Here is a 20,328-nt window from a genome sequence, read left to right on the forward strand (position 1 = left end):
CTACCTCCTACTGTCAGCCCACCCTGGTGAGAGTTCTTAAAATCTATAGCAAGCCGTGGTTTAGGGAATGTGCTTTACTACAGCAAACTTCCCAAGAGCTCAGTCGGCTTCTCTTGCTTCAGTTTTTTTCATAAGAGATGAGATGACCTACGAACAGTGACATTTGTTTGGCCATTTCCAATGCAGACCAATTGGGGACATCATCAGATGCCAGCTGCAATTTTTTAGGAAATGGCCTTATTCTATCCACTATTTGTAACATCCAAAGAGCTTTTGCCTCTGGCATCAGCTGCTATTGAGTGAGATCCATTATATGTAATTGAATTCCTGGAACATGCTGAACCTTTAAGTAGAAGAGGAAAAAATCCAACTTAATTTGTCATCCAAGGGCAGAGGCTTATTGGTGCAAACGCAGCTGTACCCTGAGGCCTGGCTCCAGTGAGAGTGGAGGACCAAGGGGAGGGGGTGAAGAGCTCCTGCCTTGTCTCCGTAGCCCTTCCGCCAAATGGGAGACTGCCTTGATGCTAGGGCTCAGGACTTCCTGCAGGCCTGTTTGGGCCACAGTAGCCACGAGTAAACCACATCTCTCCTGGCCTTCACCCGCCCGACTCTGGAGACAGGCAAAGTGAGGACTGAGTGAGGTGGACATGTTTGTTGAAGAGTGTCTCTCTTCTCTGGTGCGTCTGGTTTGTCGTGGTGCCTCCTGTTGCATGTTGAGCAGTCACTGTCTCCTTTGTCATGTAGCGGACTTGGCCTCGTGCCCGGATGCGGCACATCAGGATCTGGCCTTGACTGTTCTGACACTGGGACAAACAGAAATGTGAAAAGAGAACGAATCCAACTGACTTCTCTCTTCTGTTTGCTTTTCCTTCCTCCCATGCCCACCCCTACCTCCATCTCATCACCGTTTAGGATGAATCTCTTCAGCGTCTGCAGAAGGAGTCTGATATCTTACAGAGAACGTATGCACACTACTTCGATCTCACAATTATCAACAATGAAATTGATGAGACAATCAGACATCTGGAGGAAGCTGTTGAGCTCGTGTGCACAGCCCCACAGTGGGTCCCCGTATCCTGGGTCTATTAGGCCTCTCCCCAGATATCTGAGCATAACTGGGAGCACCTCATACATGGAAAAGCCTCTTTGTTATCGGCCTTGTGTCAGCAGGTCGTGGTCCCTAGAAACTACCTAGTTGTAGTGTGACCTACATTTATAATTATTGTCATGTCCGAATAGATAGGAGGAGAAAAACAATTACACACTAATTTAAAGAGACAGTATCTTTTTTAATCAGTTCTCCTAAACTTTAATAAAATGTATCTTTAAATGTATGTATTATTCAATCCTTTGGAATGTTATATTTTTGGAAATCATAGCTTTTTATTTCCAAGGCCCCTAAAAACTGCACAAAATAGATGCTGCTTTCTATAATCTATTTTAATAATAATAAACAATGATTCTGTTACCTTGACTGGGGGTGGAACACTACATTCTTTTTAGAGTCTGATTTTATGGATTGGAATATCTTTCTTTCCTTTATTTATTTGAAATAATTAGTGTAGTGATTACAAAACAGTCATAAATTTTTAAAGGCCTTTTTTCTCTCTCTTTTTTTTTTTTTAGAATAGTATTTTTTTTAAGTCCTTTATGTAACATCCAGATAATGTGATACTGTCTCTTTGAAGCACCCTGTAAACCTTTTAGAGATTTGAAGTTGGGTCTTGACTCTTAATGCATGTGGACAGTCGCGAGCGTTTATGCTGTCGGTGTGTCTGTGTTGGACAAAACAATCTGTAATCTACAGCAAAGTACATTCCGTTCATGGGGCACACCCAGTGGGAATAAGAATAAAATGCTATTATGACTAAGTTGTAAACCTATGCACATCCCTTGCATTTCGGGCAACTTTATAAAAAAAAAAAAAGAAACTGATTTTTATTAATAATAATCATGTAGTGAAATGTGTTTGTAATTTTGTCTCAATTTAATTTGTTGTAAGGTGGGAGGGGGAATTGCTGGTTTCACCATTTCAGATCTGTGTTGTCTAAGAGTATTAACGTTTTAATTAAGCAAAGAAATGAGGATTTTTAATCTGTATGTAATTGTTTTAAAACACCCATTTTAAGAGAAAATACTGTGCAATGAAGAAACCAGTCTAGGCATTTGCTATAAACTCAATTATTCCAAAAGAATAATCTATAACAGCCCTGTAAATTCCTTTAAAATGATAACTAATAGGACAATTTGACCAATTTTTTAAAAATATACTTCCTTTTATGTGTTCAATAATTAAATGCCTTTGGGTCCTTCATTTCGTTACAGATTTGTTCAGGTTTCCAAGCCGGTCATCTTTTCAGTTTTATAATTTGTTAGATGCTCATTGAACCATTGAAGGCCCAGGAGTGAGTATCGGTTGGCAGGGCAACAAAGTGGCCTGCCAGAGCACAGCTCGGACCACATCTGACTTGCCCAGAGCCATGCGCCTGAGGGCCATGGGTGTACTGGAGGCCACCTGTGGTCACTCCTTCCTCTTGCTGTATCCCTTGGCACAGGGGAATCATCTGTCCTTGTTGCTTTAGAGACATTAACCATCTCATAACCCTTCCATGAGGTCACATTCTCCCAATACAGGAGATTCGGACTGGGGGTTCTCAGACTCTTTGCCAGAGGTCAGTAGAATGTTTTTCATTAGCGTGTGAGGGTGTGAAGTGCTTAGATTAACCTGTGATCCTTGAAAACATACCATCGTTTTTGCTTCTTGTAGGTTTGATGGCCTCAGTCACTTTGTGCCTTGGCAGGATGTGCAGGGTGTGTTCTGAGCTGAACAGCTCCTCTTAAAGGACCAAACAGAGAAGGCATTTGTATACTCCCTTTACATTGTCAACACCCCACCCCCCACCTACTATGATTAAATGATGCCGATTATTTTTCTTTGTTGTTCTTTGTCAGTAACCAGATGAGTCTCAACTTAGTAACAAGGTGTTAAGTGAACTGCTTTTATTGGGGCCCCACAGTGGGGTCACCAAACCACCAAACCGGAGACAAGCTCTACAGTGGCCTCACTCTAGATGGAGAATTGTTGAGGGCTGTGTTAGGACTGATTTAAATCTGATCGATGCCAAGGCCAGACAGTCATTCCTGAAATGGTACTGACCACAATCTGGGTTCTTCTCAGTGTGAAAGTGCCCGCTCTACCTCTTTTCCAGTGAAGCACAAAGAAGAATACAAGTATACATGGGAAACAGAAATTTCCCTCCCTCTGGTGGAAGCCCCCATCCCCCCACTTGCCCTTTGAGCCCACATCTGCACAGATGCTGATGATGCTTGTCTTAAGCCATCCACCATGTTCATAAAGGTGGATTAAGCAGAGGAGGAGGAGAGCAATGCCAACGTAACTGTAGCCCCGAAACTGAGAGGCGCTGTCACCCCAGTCCTCTCTTCTCTGTGACTCTATGCATCCTCTGAGAAGCACATAGGCTGGCATCGTCCTTGCCATCATATGCATGGTGAAATCCCTGCATCCAGAACTCATCGGCTTCTCAGAGAGGTCACTGGTTCCATTCCACAATACACGTCCTCTCTAAAGAGGTGTCTTTATGACCCAGCAGAAAATACTTAAATTTCTGAATTCAGAGTAAATTCGGTACCTTGCTGCCACTGCTACATTGCGATTGTCCACTAAGCAATCAGAGAAAATTGCTAAAATCTTCTTTACTCTTCTCATTCCATCAGCAGAACCTTTCCCCCCCCCTTTAAAGACCAGAGCAAACGATTAGATTACTAAATCTTATTAGTAGTCTGTTGAAGCATTGAAGAGCCATATTGTGAGGGTTTTGCCCCCCCATCCCAACCCTACTCCCCACAGCAAGAAAGGGAGTGTTTTTATATGTTGAATTCTTTATTTGAAAGACGAAATGTCCTGATTTTCCAATCATAAGGCAGTAATTACTTTGCACATGCAGCATATTCAATTTTTAGGGCTAAAAAGGGAACTGTCACTCAATTTAATTCATCTGGAAGTTTCCCAGTGTCAAGATAATATTGTAGCCTTTTAAAATGCAATTAAATGTATCTCTTGTCAGGTGAGATGGTTTAAAATATTTGCTCAGAGAAGAAAAGAAATGGTTGACCTACTTCTTGCTATTTGCATTCAGAAGGCATCATCCCAGCCCATCCTACTGGTGGCGGAATATCTCAAGATGTCGCAAAGTCTCCCACTGCAGGAGAAACACGGGAGGTGTTCCTCTTCCTCGTCCAATTCCTTCTCACCCTGTGGGAGCCAGCCAGTCGTGCCAAGCCTTCCTCTGTGCTCCAGGCAGGCCTGGACTCCAGCTACTATTATCTTTTTAAAGTCTTTGATCTCATCCCTGCAGAGGCATTCTTTCGTTTGTTTTTAAATCACTTAAAGTTGTCTCTTCATTAAGGCTTTGAGTTCTTTCCTTGAAAATTGTAGTCAGTTGAGCCATCCTCCAGGACACTGGACAGTAGAGATGCCCAGAGTGGAAACTGCCCCTTAAGGGCAAGGCATCCCAAAGCCAACTTCTCTTTTGTCTCCCACTGATGTGATATCCTTTTTTTGATTTCAGGTCGGTTTCTTAACTTGGTGCAAAGAGAATAGGTTGCTAAAGCTACCAAGAAATGGCTTGATTAATAAATTCTTAATAGAAACACCTCCCACGCTGGCTCCTTAGAGCAGAAGGCGCCTTGCAATCAGCATTCCAAAAACAAGCTCCTTACAGTCCTCATCCCTCCTTCTTGCTTCCTATCATCCAACTGGTGTGTATTTCTTTTTTCTTTCTTGTTTTCTCAGAACTGAATGCAGCCTCCTAATACCATCCTCTTTACAAGGGCTTACGACACTGAGACTGATTTGGGTCTGTTATTGGTTAAAGGTCCCTGAGCGCAGCTCTCTTGTTCTGAGCCTCTAGTGAATTCTTCTCTTAGAAAGATGTTTTGCTTCTCACTGCAGCTTACGGAAGGGCTACAAGCTTTAATCATGGCTCATTTCATTTGGTGGAGCCTTTCCTTGTCTTACCCCTTTAGAAATAAGGTTTCCCTCTCTGTTTCGGATCTCTGGTCACAGGACTATACTCAAGGCTCACCGCTTGATTGGCTTTGCCCACACGCACACATCAGTTTGCCTTAAACTTGGAGATATGGGGAGTCTCAGATTTTCCAGCCTAGCAAATGAAGGTACATCCAGGAGGTGGGGAAAGGGAGAAGAAGCATATATACTCACCACGTTTTCCCATCCGGTCTTTCCCCTGTGGCTCTTTGGCTGCAGCAGGCGGGCAGACACAGCCCACAGAAACAGAAGTAGGAAGAGGACCGCATCGTCTCTGGGACAGGCACTAAAGTCTTAGCTCTCTGGGGAGATAGAAAATCCTGGGCTCCCACCACCTTTCACCTGACCCTCCATCAACTCCCTTGAACCTGTGCAAAAGGACTGAGCAAAAGAAAATGGAAAGAGACGTTTGTCACCACACAGGAGACCTCCTTTCTGGCCCCAAGCACAACTCTATTTCCGTATGCTCAGAAACTGGGAACTTAACCACCCTTCGTGTGTTAATTCCATTTTCTTTGGCATGTGACTCAGGGGACACGCCAGTGTTCTTATTGACAGAGGCCTGGGGGTGACCATCTCTGGACTCAGAGAAAGAACAGCCTCTGGAGAGAGAGTTGTCCTTGGGAGCAGAAATAGACATTCCTCCACGGTGAGTGGCTCCCCACTATTTTTTTCATTTGGAAGAAACCGAGAATTGAGGGGATCGATTTCCAGTCTTAGCTGTCTCCCGGAGTGTCATCTGTGCAGGCGGGTGGGCGGCTGCCGGGTGCAGCAGGCAACGTGACTGATGTGCAAAGGCCGCACAATCCTCACGTGCTGAGACCAGAGCATCGCGTTTCATGGCAGTGTAGGCACGTCGCCACTCAAACTCAGTTCTGGGGTGGTTTTGCATAAAAGTTTTGCCAACGTGTTCTTTTTTCTGTATGTATTATTGCCTTTTTATAAAAGGTGTTGAAGTATTGTCTCAGTGATAAAAAGAGAGAGATGTTAATGGTTGTTGTATATTTCACCGTATCCAATTGTAAGTATGTGCAGGGTACAGCAAAGCCTTAGCTTGCAAGAGCGTTTGTGCAGGCGGTGTCCCTCAACACCCAGGCGCTGACGGGATTGGAAAGGTTCGGATTCTTTGTAAATGTCCTGCTTTTCTTTCTCTGTGTGTGTATCTATTTACATGCCTTAGCACACGCCCTCCCATCCTGATCCCTTTTCCCTGTCGCCGGAACGACCAGAATGCTGGTGCGCTGCCGGCACAGTACAAGTTGATGAAACCCTAATCAGTTCTCTCGTGTGACAGGGGAAGACGAGAAATTCCATAGTATTCTTTGTAGAATATACATACCTGTAGGATGCTGTGTAATGGGAAACCATAGAATTGGGCTTTGTCATTTCAAAGTTGGAGAAATGTATGAATAAAATGTATAAAACATGAAAAGTCAGTTGTCTCCTCAGATTACAGGTCAAACAGCTTGGGAACAAACAACACGAGGGTTAGAGGAAGAAGGATGACCCGATTTCCAAAAGCCCGTGCAGAGTTTCTCTACAGAGTTAGGCCTCAAGCACCTTCCCTCAAAGCAGGGGCAGGGGCACAGAGGGACAGCGCCCATCCCCTCCCGGAGGAGCATGTCCCAGGTTCCTGGCATCCATCCTGGAAGTTTCTGGCCTTAGCCATGGCTGTTACAGACTGCATCCTGAGAGCAGTTGAAGCTCCATTGCTTGCATTTGGATGCAGATTTAAAATAACTTCATATTTTTTTAGTTGGTTTGTTGTTTGTGTTGTTTGTTTGGTTTTTTCTTTTGTTTTGTTTTGTTTTGTTTTTTGGTCGAGGTTTCACTGTGTCGCCCAGGCTGGAGTGTAGTGGCACTATCATGGCTCACTGCAGCCTCAACCTCCTGGGCTCAGGCGAACCTTTCACCTCAGCCTCCTGAGTAGCTGGGACTACAGGCCTGCGCCACCACACCTGGCTAATTTTTTGGACTACAGGCATGCACCACCACACCTGGCTAATTTGGGGGATTTTTGTAGAAACAAGGTCTCACTATGTTGCCCAGGTTGGTCTGGAACTCCTGGGCTCAAGCAGTCCTCCCACCTCAACCCTTCAAAGTGCTGGGAGTATAGCCATGAGCCACCAAGCCCAGTCAGAATAGCTTTATATTTAAAAGAAAAACAGAAAGAAATCTAAGTTATGACATGTCCTAGAAATAGAAGTCTAAATTGATTTTGGTGGTGTAGGCGCCACAGCATGGAAAACGTGGCCCTTGTTTGACGTTCGCATCAAAAACCGTAGGAGGAAGCCTGCTCCAGGATTGTCGCTCTGCCTGATGCCTTTGTTATTTTGCGCTTTGATTTGGTCTCTGGCTGGAGTCTGGGACATGGCTCCTGGCATGCCTCATTAACCTGGTTTACACACTCCCCCTTCCCTGCCCTTGCCCAAGCAAAGAACCATGGTGACTTCAGAAACAGCACTTGATGTGGCATACACACCCCAGAAAAATCCCAGGCCCGAATGTGTTTACCTGGCTTGCCTTACGACCCATATTCAGGAAACATAAACTATGTGTGATTATTTGCTTTACTCAAGTAAAATTCACACTACAAAACATGTATAGAAGAATCTAGACCATATTCAGATATAAAAAATTGAGTCCCTGGCCTTTTGATTCAGAGAATCCCAAGTGGTCTTTGTGCAGACAACTTACCCTAGTTATACAAAGGACAGAGAACATTATGCTACCATTAAGCTCATCTTCTGAACTTCATGGTATTTAAAACACATCCAATATGCCAATATTAAGCTGGTAGAAGTATATATAAACATGTATCTCTGTGTTTTTTCTCCATTTTCTATAACGTGATAAGCTGAATAAATAACAGTATAATTCCATGAACTGCTACAGCAGAGACATGATTTGCAAAAGGAATGCAACAAGATTGGTGCAGGGCAGTAGACAAATAGTAGTGCAGGTGAGCAACCTAGCCACCAAAGGGAAGGGATGCTCCAGGAGAGAATGTTCCAGAAGGTGGTATGTGAGTTTATCCACGAGTGAGCACCCAGGACATGGGGCCCACAGATGAAATTCCTGACTGTGGCAGTGTCAGAGATACCGTGCCCACTGCACCTATTCCTTACTCTCCACCCCCGTCGTAACCTTCCAGGCAGTGGTGCCTAGAAACGTTTTTCCATCATTCTTGCATTCTTTGGCAAGATCACTAAAGGCTTCAAGCTCTTCACACCTCCAAAGACAGCTTTATATTCCTCTCCCCATGGCCACTTGCCTTGGAGAGGATCTGGCTCTCTCCTGGCACTAGAGTGGTCTGAGGAACCACTGGAGGGAACTGGCAGAGGGGACAGCCTGCTAGGACCTCACACATCAACAGCTTACCAAAGAGTTTCCCCTAGAACTTTCTGGGGTGGAGGAAATGTTTCTTGTTTGCAGTGGTGGTTGCATGGGTGTGTATAATTGTCGAAAAACATCAGACTGAACCCCTGGGATCTCACATTTTACTTTATTTAGACTATATCTCAGTTACGACAAAAGGAAACCGTGATCATCTTCGCAGCTGCCAAAAAAAATCATTTGACAAAATTCAACACCCAGTTCTAATTTTAAAAAAAACCTTAAAAAAATAAGATTGTTGACCAGGCTCAGTGGCTCAGCCCGGGAGCCACTTTGGGAGGCCAAGGTGAGTGGATTGCTGGAGCCTGCGGGTTCGAGACCAGCCCAGGCAACTTAGCGAGACCTCGTCTCTACAATAAATCAAAAATTAGCCGGGCGTGGTAGCTCACGCCTATAGTTCCATCTATTTGGAAGGCTGAGGCGGAAGGATCACTTCAGTCCAGCAGGTCAAGGCTGTGGTGGCCATGAGCATGCCATTGCATTCCAGCCTGGGTGATGAATGAGACTCCTAATTTAAAAAAAAAAAAAAAGATTGTAAATATCCTTAGCAGATAAAGAATAGCTGTTTCAACTCATGGTAAACATAATCCACCTAAAAGTGACACAACATAGGCATTACAATTGCCGTTATTTTTTAAATTATCAAAATAACGTGATCATCATAGAAAGAATGATTAGAAAATATGGATAAACAAAAAAATAGTAGATTCAGCCAAATCCTGCCATGCAGAGACAACTGTGTATATCTGTCAGGCTCACAAGCTAGTGTAAACTTTTTTTTTAAGTTCGAGTCTCACTCTTGTCGCCCAGGCTGGAGTGCAGTGGCATGTTCACAGCCACTGCAGCCTCAACTTGCTGGGCTCAGGTGATCCTTCCGCTTCAACCTTCCAAGTAGCTGGAACCACAAGTATGCACCACCATGCCCAGCTAATTTTTTTATTGTAGAGATGAGGTCTTGCCAAGTTGCCCAGGCTGGTTTCAAACCCTGGGCTCAGGCAATCCTCTTGCCTCTGCCTCCCAAAGTGCTGGGATTAAAGGTATAAGCCACTACACCTGGCTAAACTTATATATACACGTATTTTTAATACAGTCGGGGGTCATACTAAATACACTGTTTTATCACTTAATATATTCTCCTCCCCCATAATTATTTGCTATTGCTTTTGAAGCATTGCCCCAAAACAGAACAAAGGAGTATAAGTATTTTTACCTGTACGATGACCACTTGTATACCTAATCCTGAATTGTACCCCACATCTTTAAAACTAAAAAAAGTATAAGTATTAGAAAAGAGACCAAATTGTCCATGTTTGCTAATTATATCATTGTATACCTTGAAACACCAAAAAGGACAACTGAACAGCCATTTGAGTTAATAAAGAGCAAATATAAGAACACCCAGAATTCAATAGTATTCTTATACATTTGCAATAAAGTTAGAAAATGTAACGGTAAAAGCATGTTGTTCTCAACTGCAACAAATTTTTTTAAAACTAACAAAATCTGTAGGATCAATATGAAAAAAAGGCAAAGCTGAATTGAGAATATAAAAGATATAAGTTCATGTTAACATCATGATAGAAAAAATAAGATGAAAGACATGAATACACAGAGACAAACGTCCTTGGATGGAAGAACTCAATATTTTAATTATGTCAGTTCTTTCCAAATTAATGTGTAGGTTTAACAACACCAAATCAAAGCCCAAACACTGGTTCTTTTGAACCTTTACAAAATGACTAGAAGAACAAACAGCAAGAGAAGTAAAGGAAATTCTAGAGGGAAAAAAGACAAAATGAGAGATGAATAGACTTTCAGATATTAATCTATTCTCAAGCTAAAATAATCAGGACATCATACACCAAAATTAGTTTCAGACAGATTTTAAAAAATCAAATGATAGAAAAGAAAACAGAATTTAGCAGTAATTCAGTAAAACTCTGGAAGAAGGCAACGTTTTAAGTTTATGCAGAAGAAAAAGGTCACAAAGCAATTGAAAGATTTGATTCCATAAAACCAAACAGCTTTTATGTGACAAAGTTGTAGACCACAGACTGAGAAAGGAGCAAATGTGACGTACAAAGGGTTAATATATTTATTACATACTGAAGTTATATACGCTGGTTAACAATGTTAACCACCTAATAACTAAAGGACATGAACACTTAACAGACTATGACTAGAGCTACTATTTTTTTAAAAGTATTGAAAAATAGCTCGGCCAGGTGCTCAAGTCTATAATCCCAGCACTTTAGGAGGCCGAGGTGAGAGGGTTGCCTGAACCCACAGGCTTGAGACCAGCCTGGGCAACTTGACAAGACCTCACGTCTACAATAAATCAAGCAATTAGCCAGGCATGGTAGCATGTGCCTGTAGTTCCGGCTACTTGGAAGGCTGAGGCGGAAGGATCGCCTGAGCCCAGCAGGTTGACACTGGGATGGCTATGTAAATTAAATTTTTTAAAAAATTCTTGAGGTGTTCATACTGACCTGTTCATTAGCAGATTTTAAAAGTATAATACCCAAAGCGTGTGTGTTGAGGAAACGTATTTTCAAACATTGCTCAAAGTACTGAAAGTAATATGGTAACGTCTACCAAGAACCAGCAAAATAAAAATAAAGGTTTCTATTCTGAATACAATAATTATATTTCTCTGAATCAGTTTTAAGAACAGAGTCTAAAAATAATAGTCAGTCGGTACCACTGACTGAGTAGCTATTATGATGATCCAGGTACCTAGTGATTTGCAGGAATTAGTCATCTGATCTGGGAGCTCTTGACCATGAATAAATATCCCAAAATTCAAAGACCGGTGGTATTGATGATTAGGTCAAGCAATAAAGTTTTTCTTTATTTTACAAGTTTACTTGCAATATTTTAAAGATGTATTCTTTATTTTATTTTTATTTTTTCAGAGACAGGGTCTCGCTCTGTTGTCCAGGCTAGCATGTGGTGGCATAATCATAGCTCACTGTGGGCTATGATCAAACTCCTGGGTTCAAGGGATCATTCCACCTCAGCCTACTGAGTAGCTGGGACTACAGGCGTGTGCTACTACACCTGGCTTTTTTTTTTTTTTTGTAGAGACAGGGTCTCACTATATTGTCCAGGCTGGTCTTGAATTCCTGGCCTTAAGCAACCTTCCAGCCTTGACCTCCCAAAGCTGGGATTAAAGGCATCAGATACCACGCCTGACCTAGATATACATTTTTTTTTTTTTTGAGTCGGAGTCTCACTCTGTCGCCCAGACTGGAGGGCAGTGGCCGCTCCCAGCCACCGCAGCCTCGACCCGCCGGGCTCCGGCGATCCTTCCGCCTCAGCCTTCCGAGTAGCTGGAACTACAGGCGCGCGCTACCACGCCCGGCTAGTTTTTGATTTATTGTAGAGATGAGTCTTGATAAGTTGCCCAGGCGGGTCTCGAACCCACGGGCTCAGGCAACTCACTCACCTCGGCCTCCCAAAGCACGGGATTACAGGCTGAGCCACCGAGCCCGGTTGATATACAATTTTTAATGTCACACAGACTCATTTGCTTGTTCCCTTAGTCAAAGTGACATTGAGGAAACATCTCAGGGAAAATTCCATGGCTCAGTCTTCACACCACATACCTGTCCGAGGTGTTCCCTTCCTTTTCGAGCTGATGGCATGGGGTAGGAACAGATAGGGTCCTGGCTGTGCACGACCCAAGTGCTGCCTTTTGCATCTGAGTACCTTAGGCAACTTACTCAATGTCCTAAGCTCAGTTTTCTCATGGATAAAATTCAGAGAGCAGCATCCATCTGCTGGGCTGGTTGTAAGCAGTGGGTGAGGAGAGTATTCAAGTACTGAGAACTTTGGGGGGGCCCCTACCTCCTCCCTGAAATCCTTTTTTTTCCCCAAGTTGGGGTCTCACTCTGTTGCCCAGGCTGGAGTGCAATGGCACGATCATGGCTCACCACAACCTTGACCTCTTGGACTCAGTTGATCCTCCCTCCTCAGCCTTCCAAGTAGCTGGGACTACAGGTGCGGGCCACCACACCTGGCTGATTTTTTAATTTTTTTGTAGATGCAGGGTCTCACTATGTTGTTCAGGCTGGTCTCAAACTCCTGGACTCAAGCAATCCTTTTGTCTCAGCTTCCTAAAGTGCTGGAATTACAGGCCTGAACCACTGGGCCCTGTCCCTGAAACCTTAATTTTTCTTTCTCTCCCTCCATATGTATATATCAAAGGTATACACTCTGGATAGAACGAGACCAATTTTTTTTTTGAGTTGGAGTCTCACTCCGCCTCCCAGACTGGAGTGCAGTGGCCGCTCCCGGCCACCGCAGCCTCGACCTGCTGGGCTCCGGCGATCCTTCCGCCTCAGCCTCCCAAGTAGCTGGGACTACAGGTGCATGCCACCATGCCCAGCTAATTTTTGAATATTTTTGTACAGACGAGGTCTCGCTGTGTCAGGTTGATCTTGAACTCCTGGGCTCAAACAATCCTCTCGCTTCAGCCTTTTAAAGTACTGGGATTACAGGTGTGAGCCACTGTGCCCGGTCCAAAAATAAAATTTTACATGGCTAAATTTAAATTAAAATAAACTTTAATTTAATTTAATTTAAATTTTAGATGATCTAACAATGAAAAGTAAATCTTAAAAGCTTGAAATATTACATATATACACACATACATGCACATATTGAACTATGTATATGTGATATATATTATAATATATTTTTCATGACCACAGGGTAGGGGAGGATTGCTTAAATGAAACTCAAAATGTGTAAACCTTAAAAGAAAAGGATTGATAAAGTTGGCCAAGTGTGGCGGCTTATGTCTCTAATCCCAGTATTTTGGGAGGCTGAAGGGAAAGGATTGCCTGATCCCAGGAGTTCAAGACTAGCCTGGCCAACATTGTGAAACCTCATCCCTACAAAAAGGTTTTTTAAATTAGCTAGGTGTAGTAGCGCGCACCTGTAGTCCCAGCTACTTGGGAGGCTGAGGAGGAAGGATCACCTGAGCCCAGAAGGTCGAGGCTGCGGTGAGCCATGATCGTGCCACTGCACTCCAGCCCGGGCAACAGAGTGAGACTCCGACTCCAAAAAAGAAAAGAAAAGAAAAAGATTGATCAAGTTAAATCTATTTAAGTTGAAAACTAAAAAGTTCTGCTTACAAAAGTCCCCATAAGCCAACTGAAAAGATAAGCCCAGGAGATGAGGGTAGCAGCACAGGTTACTTGATAAGGAATTAGCGTCTGGAATCTAAAAAGAACTAAAAATCACCTTTTTTTTTTTGAGTTGGAGTCTGACTCTGTCGCCCAGGCTGGAGTGCAGTGACACGCTCCCAGCCACCCCAGCCTCAACCTGCTCGGCTCCGGCGATCCTTCCGCCTCAGCCTTCCAAGTAGCCGGAACTACAGGCACGCGCTACCACGCCCGGTTAATTTTTTATTTATTGTAGAGACGAGGTCTTGCTGAGTTGTCCGGGCTGGTCTCGAACCCACGGGCTCAGGCAATCCATTCTCCTCGGCCTCCCAAAGTGCTGGGATTACAGGCTGAGTCACTGAGCCCAGCCTAAAAATCACTTTTAAAGGGGACAAAAAATGAGCAAAGGAATATACAGGCAATTCATAGAATAAATTGCAATGGCCTTTCTAGAAACTCACAAATAATCAAGACAATTAGAAGTTAAAATATAAGCCGGGTTCGGTGGCTCAGCCTGTAATCCCGCACCTTTGGGAGGCTGAGATGAGTGGATTACCTGAGCCCACGGGTTCGAGACCCACCTGGGGCAGCGAGACCTCATCTCTACAATAAATCAAAAAATTAGCCGGGCATGGTAGCGTCCGCCTGTAGTTCCAGCTCCTTGGAAGGCTGAGGCGGAAGGATCGCCAGAGCCCAGCAGGTCGAGGCTGCGGTGGCCGGGAGCGGCCACTGCACTCCAGTCTGGGCGACGGAGTGAGACTCCAATTCAAAAAAAAAATTAAAATAAAGATAAAAATAAAAAAAAGAAGTTAAAGTGTGGCCAGGCATGATGGCTCGTGCCTGTAATCCCAGCACTTTGGGAGGCTTAGGCAGGAGAATTGCTTGGGCCCAGGAATTCAATACCAGCCTGGGCAAGATAGCAAGACCTCATCGCTACAAAAAAAAAAAATCAAAAAGTTAGCTGGGGGGTGATGGCATGCACCTATAGTCCCAACTACTCAAGAGGCCAAGGTTGGAGGATCACATGAGCACAAGAGGTCGAGGCTGCGGTCAGCCCTGATTGTGCCACTGCACTCCAACCTGGGTGACAGAGTGAGACCCTGATTTAAAAAAAAAAAAAAAAAAAAAGAGGCTGGGCACAGTGGCTCAGCCTGTAATCCCAGCACTTTGGGAGGCCGGAGCCAGAGGATTCCATCTGTAGTTCCAGTTACTTGGAGGGCTGAGGCAGAAGGATTGCCTGAGCCCAGCAGGCTGAGGCTGCGGTGGCCGTGAGCGTGTCACTGCACTCCAACCTGGGCAACAAGAGTGAGACTTCAACTCAAAAGAAAAAAGGAGGAGGAGGAGGAGAAGGAGGAGGGGAAAAGTCTTAAGATTCAAGCCTGGTGGCTCATGCCTGTAGTTCCAGCAACTTGGAAGACTAAGACAGGAGAACTGTTTGAGCCCAGGAGACATAACGAGACCAGTCTCATAAGATAAAGACAAAAGTCTTAATGAGGGCCCTTACATTTCACTAATAGCACACTATGTAATTTGAACCAACGCTCATACTTAAGACAACTACAACAGCTGATTGAAATATTAAAAACATCTGCTTGGAAATGTTGGCAAACTAACAAGACTTTGGGCCAGGATCTGGGAGCAAACTGATGACCAAGCGAGGGAGCAGTTAGGGCCACTTCTCCTCAAGATGGCATTGCCCATTCCAGGTCGAGCAGCTTTGCAGGGGTGGGGGAAGGGATTGGGGTCCAGGTGTGTCTGCTGGGGTGAGGGGCTAATGTGCTCCCTCACTTTCAGTGGGGACCCTGAAAATGTACCTCCTAGAAGGAAAAGCGAACCTGAAACAGAAAGGCCCCCCCCAGCGAGTGCTAAGTTTCAAATCTTCTCAAGCCCTGACATTTGTCTGAGGCGATCCCAGATTGCTTGTGTCCAGAAGAATTGCAGAAGAAAACGGCATTCATATCTGGAGGACGTTAGCATCAACCCAGGCCTCAAAGAATTTAGCAGACACAATATCTGACAAACAGCAAAGAATAATTAGGGATGTGAGGTGAGAAATCAGTAAATAGATGGACACATCTGTATAAACAAATAGCAATAATGTCTTGTTGGGTTTTAAATATTCATAGGATTAATATACGCGATAACTCTGACAGGTAAGCTGGGAAGGAGGTCAGTAGAGTTAATATGTCTATGGTCTGTACACTGCCAAGGGAGAAGAGATCAACATTAAATAATATTAGACTTTTGTAAGAAGGATGCAAATTTAGAGCAACCATTAAAACCCCAAATAAAAGAGTGTATCATTTCCAAGCTAAAGGAAACAGGACACAAAAAGCACAAACCACAGAGATTATGTTTTTTGTGTCCTGTTTCAATGGACTATTACATTTAAGATCTTAAGGATTAAGATCTGTGTCAAAAGACATGATTAAGAAGCTGAAGAGGTAAGCCACAGAATGGGCCTGGCATCTTTCAAATAATCTCTGAAATGTGAAATTTCCTACATGATAAGTAAATCTCCCCAAAGTAGATGCCATAAGCCCTTTTGCTCGGTTTCCCTCGCAGCTGACAGCAGGCACATGCATGTTATCTAGGTTCTGCCTCCTATGGCACCTGGTATCTGAAGAAAGCACCATGAGGAAGTTAAGTATCTGATGAGCTTTATGATCAATGTGACAGCAGAGACATCTGGCTGTTGGGACAGAGGTGACAGAGATTCTGACTTGTGTGTCCAGCAGCACTGACCATGGGACTTTAGAGGGACCCCCCAAAAATAGTTGGAGTTTTCTTTTTTTTCTCCCACTATTGAATATCTGGTCCATCCCAGATTTTTTGTTTGTCTGTTTGGTTTTTTTTGTTTTGTTTTGTTTTGTTTTGTTTTTTGAGTTGGAGTCTCACTCTGTCACCCAGACTGGAGTGCAGTGGCCGCTCCCGGCCACCGCAGCCTCGACCTGCTGGGCTCCGGCGACCCTTCCGCCTCAGCCTTCTGAGTAGCCGGAATTACAGGCGTGCGCTACCACGTCCGGCTGATTTTTTGATTTTTTGTTGAGATGAGGTCTCGCTGCCCAGGCGGGTCTTGAGCCCGCGGGCTCAGGCAATCCATTCACCTCAGCCTCCCAAAGGCGCGGGATTACAGGCTGAGCCACCGAGTCCGGCTGTTTGTTTGTTTTTTAATGACAGGGTCTCACTATGCTGCCCAGACTGGTCTCAAACTTCTGGGTTCAAGTGATCCTCCTGTCTCAGCCTCCCAGGTAGCTGAGATTACCAGGCTCACCCCAGGATTCTTTGGGCTACCCTAATAGATGACTTTTAAAATATATATATTCAGAGTCCCTAAATGTTAACATTTTATGTGATAATACAATGATGAAAACCAAGAAATTAACACTGATACATTACTATTATCTAATTTAGAGACATTATGCAAATTTTACCCATTGCCCAACTAATATCCTTTTTCTGGTCCAGTAACACACATTGTCCTCAGTCATCATGTATCCTTCCATCTGGACCAGTCTTTCTTTCTTTTTTTTTTTTTTATTTGATTTGGAGTCTCACTCTGTCACCCAGGTTGGAGTGCAGTGGCACACTCATGGCCACCCCAGCGCTGACCTGCTGGGCTCGACGAGCCTTCCACCCCAGGCTTCCGAGTAGCTGGAACTACAGTCACGCGCTACCACACCTGGCTAATTTTTTGATTTGTTGTAGAGACAAGGTCTCGCCAAGTTGCCCAGGCTGGTCTTGAACCCGCGGGCTCAGGCACTCCACTCGCCTCGGCTCCCAAAGTGCTGGGATTACAGGCTGAGCCACCAAGCCCGGCCAATGTCTTATTGTTTAAGAGGCTAGGTCCTGAGATCCAACAGACTTAGTTCAAGTCCCAGTCCTACTGTGTCCTCGTTAGGCAGTCTTCATCAATGTGCCTAGCATCTCTGCTTCTCAATTGACTAATCTGTAAAATGGGGATAATAATAACATCTGCTTCATAGTGTCACTATGGAAATTCAGCCAGACAATATAAAGTACTTAACACAGTACAGGGACATAGTTAAGTGCTCATTAAATGCTTCCAGTCCTCTGCTTACTCTTCAGCTTCATTTCCCATCATCCCCCACCACGCATCCATGGCCTCAACCACCTTGTCTTTGCCTACCACGGGCCGCGGTTCTCTGGCTTTGCACATGCTGTTCCCTCAGCTGGGAATGCCCTTCCTCCTTGTCCAGCCAGGGCCCCTGCTCACTTCAAGCACCATTTCCTCTCCGAAGCCTTCTCTGACTCCCCTAGGCACAAGCCCCTCCTGTCTTCCCCAATGGGCACTGCATCTCCATATGAAACTCCTGTGTCTTATGATTAAACCCCCAGGACCCCGCTCTGTGCCCAGCACAGAGGAAGCTCTTCATAAATGTTTAGTGGGTGAACAATAAGCAAAGGCACCTGATGCTGACAGGAGTGATTTCCTTCCCACCGCTACCCTGGCTTTGTCTGTGGTTTTGAGCTTGACCTTTCCCCTGTAAAGAATCCAGAAGTGGACAGCTAATTCGTGAACCGGAACGGGGAAAAGTTTGAGTGTTTGTCAGGAACAGGGTAACCCAAGGCCCCCAACCTCTCTGATCCTCCCCTCTGGCCCTGGCACCAGACTCTCCGTGGCTTCCTCTGGGACCCTAGGCCGGGTCCTCCCCAGCTCTTTGTCTACTGATTGCCCCCGTGCCCCTGCCACCCCAAGCACCTCTGCCCAGCCAGACACTGCCTCGTATTCCAAGGGAGAAGGCTGCCTGGACATAAACTGGTATCTTACACTAGCCTGAGATGCTGAAACATCACCTCCCCCTACTAGAAAGTGCTCATCCTGGTGTGAACTACCCCAGAGCATGTCCAATCTTTAAAAAGAAATTTTCTTATATCTCTTCATTTTAAAACAATTAAACTTACTTTGAAAAAATGTTTAATCCACATAAAGGTTGTGAGACTGTTACAATGAGTAATAGGCCGGGTGTGGTGGCTGATGGGCCGGGTGTGGTGGCTCAAACCTGTAATCTCAGCACTTTGGGAGGCCGAGGCGAGAGGATTGCCTAAGCCCAGGGGTTTGAGACCAGCCTGGGCAACTGGACGAGATCTTGTCTCTACGATAAATCAAAAACAAATTAGCCGGACATGGTGGTGCATGCCTGTAGCTCCAGCTCCCTGGAAGACTGAGGCAGAAGGATCACCTGAGCCCAGCAGGTGGCGGCGGTGGTAGTTGTTAGCGTGCCTCTGCACTCTGGCCTGGGAGGCAGTGAGACTCCGACTCAAAAAAAAAAAAAAAAAAAAGAGCCCTAATGAGCTCTTCTCCTAGATCCCCTTATTATTCACAATTTGCCATATTTTCTCTAGATGTCTATGTATATAATTCGCTTTTGCTGAACCAATTGACAATAAGTTGCACACATCATGATACCTCACTCTTAAATACTTCAGCATGTATATCCTAAGAACAAGGACATTTTCTGACATAACCACAATGCAATGATAAACTTCTGAAAATCTGGCCGGGTGTGGTGGCTCACACCTGTAATCTCAGCACTTTGGGCGGTCGAGGCGAGAGGACTGCTTGAGCCCAGGAATTCGAGACCAGCCTGGGCACCATAGTAAGCATCTCTACAGAAAAAAAAATTTTTTTTTAATTAAAAATGGCCAGGCATGGTGGCATGTGCCTGTGCTCCCAGCTACTCAGGAGGCTGAGGTGGAAGGATCGCCTGAGCCCAGAAGGCTGAGGCTGCGGTAGCCATGATTGTGCCACTGCACTCCAGCCTGGGCAACAGAGACCCCGACTTAAAAAAGAAAAGAAAAGAAAAAGAAAATTCTACTTTAACACAATACTCGTATCAAGTCCATTTTCAAATTTCCCTGACTGCTCTGATACTGTCCTTTATAGCAAGGTTTCTTCCAGCTCAGAGTCACATGCACTTAGTTGTCACGCCTCTTTGATCTGGAACACCTTTCACAACAGACTGTTGAGAATCAGGCTTATTTGGGGCCTTTCTTGCTCGTACCCATGGGCAGAGGGAGAATTGGCTATGACACAGTAACGCCATGGAAAAGTCCCCCTGCTGTGATAGAAACTTGCTAGGTCTGCCTTAAGAAAATATATCCAGCCTGTGTGCTGTGGGTGGGTGGTTATAGGAGGAAAGAAGCCCACGTTTGTTAAGTGACACCTACTGTGTGCCAGGTAAAGTCACAGTGACACCGTTTAGTCTTCAAAATAATCCTGGAGGGAGGGAGGTATCGACATGCCCAATCTATAGATGCAGAAACTGAGCCCTGAGGAGGTTAAGTCGTTTTATCTCAAAGTCACTTGATTTCTCACATGGGAATGTTTGAGGTAGATATTGAGCCACCAAGTTCTAGAGAGAAGAAAAGCCAGCTCCCAGCCCCTGTATGTTTTCAGAAATTGCTTGCTGTCCCCATGCGGGACTGGAGGGGGTCATAGGAATGGGGGAAGTCGTGGCGGTGAGAGCACTCCTTCCCTGCTGGGACCTGCGGGGAGGTCAAAGAGGGCTGCTGCAGGCCGGGAGCCAGGCTAGAGCAGAGAGCAGAGCCCTGACGGTGGCAAGCTGAGCCCTTGCTTTCACCCACACTCACGCCAAGCAAGACCCGGCGAGCATCCCGAGGGCCCAGGGCATGACTGGATTCAATCAGCACAGCCAGAGCCCAGCCAGA

The 20,328-nt window shown here is 44.9% G+C and overlaps 1 protein-coding gene across 1 annotated transcript in view; it reads left to right on the top strand.

The window, feature by feature from the left end:
• The window catches only part of CASK (calcium/calmodulin dependent serine protein kinase), a 191,037-nt gene extending 184,537 nt beyond the window's left edge, over positions 1-6,500 (top strand). The window contains exon 24 of the mRNA XM_021716186.1: positions 913-6,500. Within this exon, the coding sequence (XP_021571861.1) occupies positions 913-1,089 (177 nt within the window). The 3' untranslated portion in view covers positions 1,090-6,500. The remainder of the gene's footprint in view (positions 1-912) is intronic.
• The last annotated feature ends 13,828 nt before the right edge of the window (positions 6,501-20,328 follow it).

The sequence above is a fragment of the Carlito syrichta genome, unplaced genomic scaffold (assembly GCF_000164805.1).
Source record: "Carlito syrichta isolate Samal-C Ts95f unplaced genomic scaffold, Tarsius_syrichta-2.0.1 Scaffold308260, whole genome shotgun sequence".
In the NCBI taxonomy this organism is placed as follows: Eukaryota; Metazoa; Chordata; class Mammalia; order Primates; family Tarsiidae; genus Carlito; species Carlito syrichta.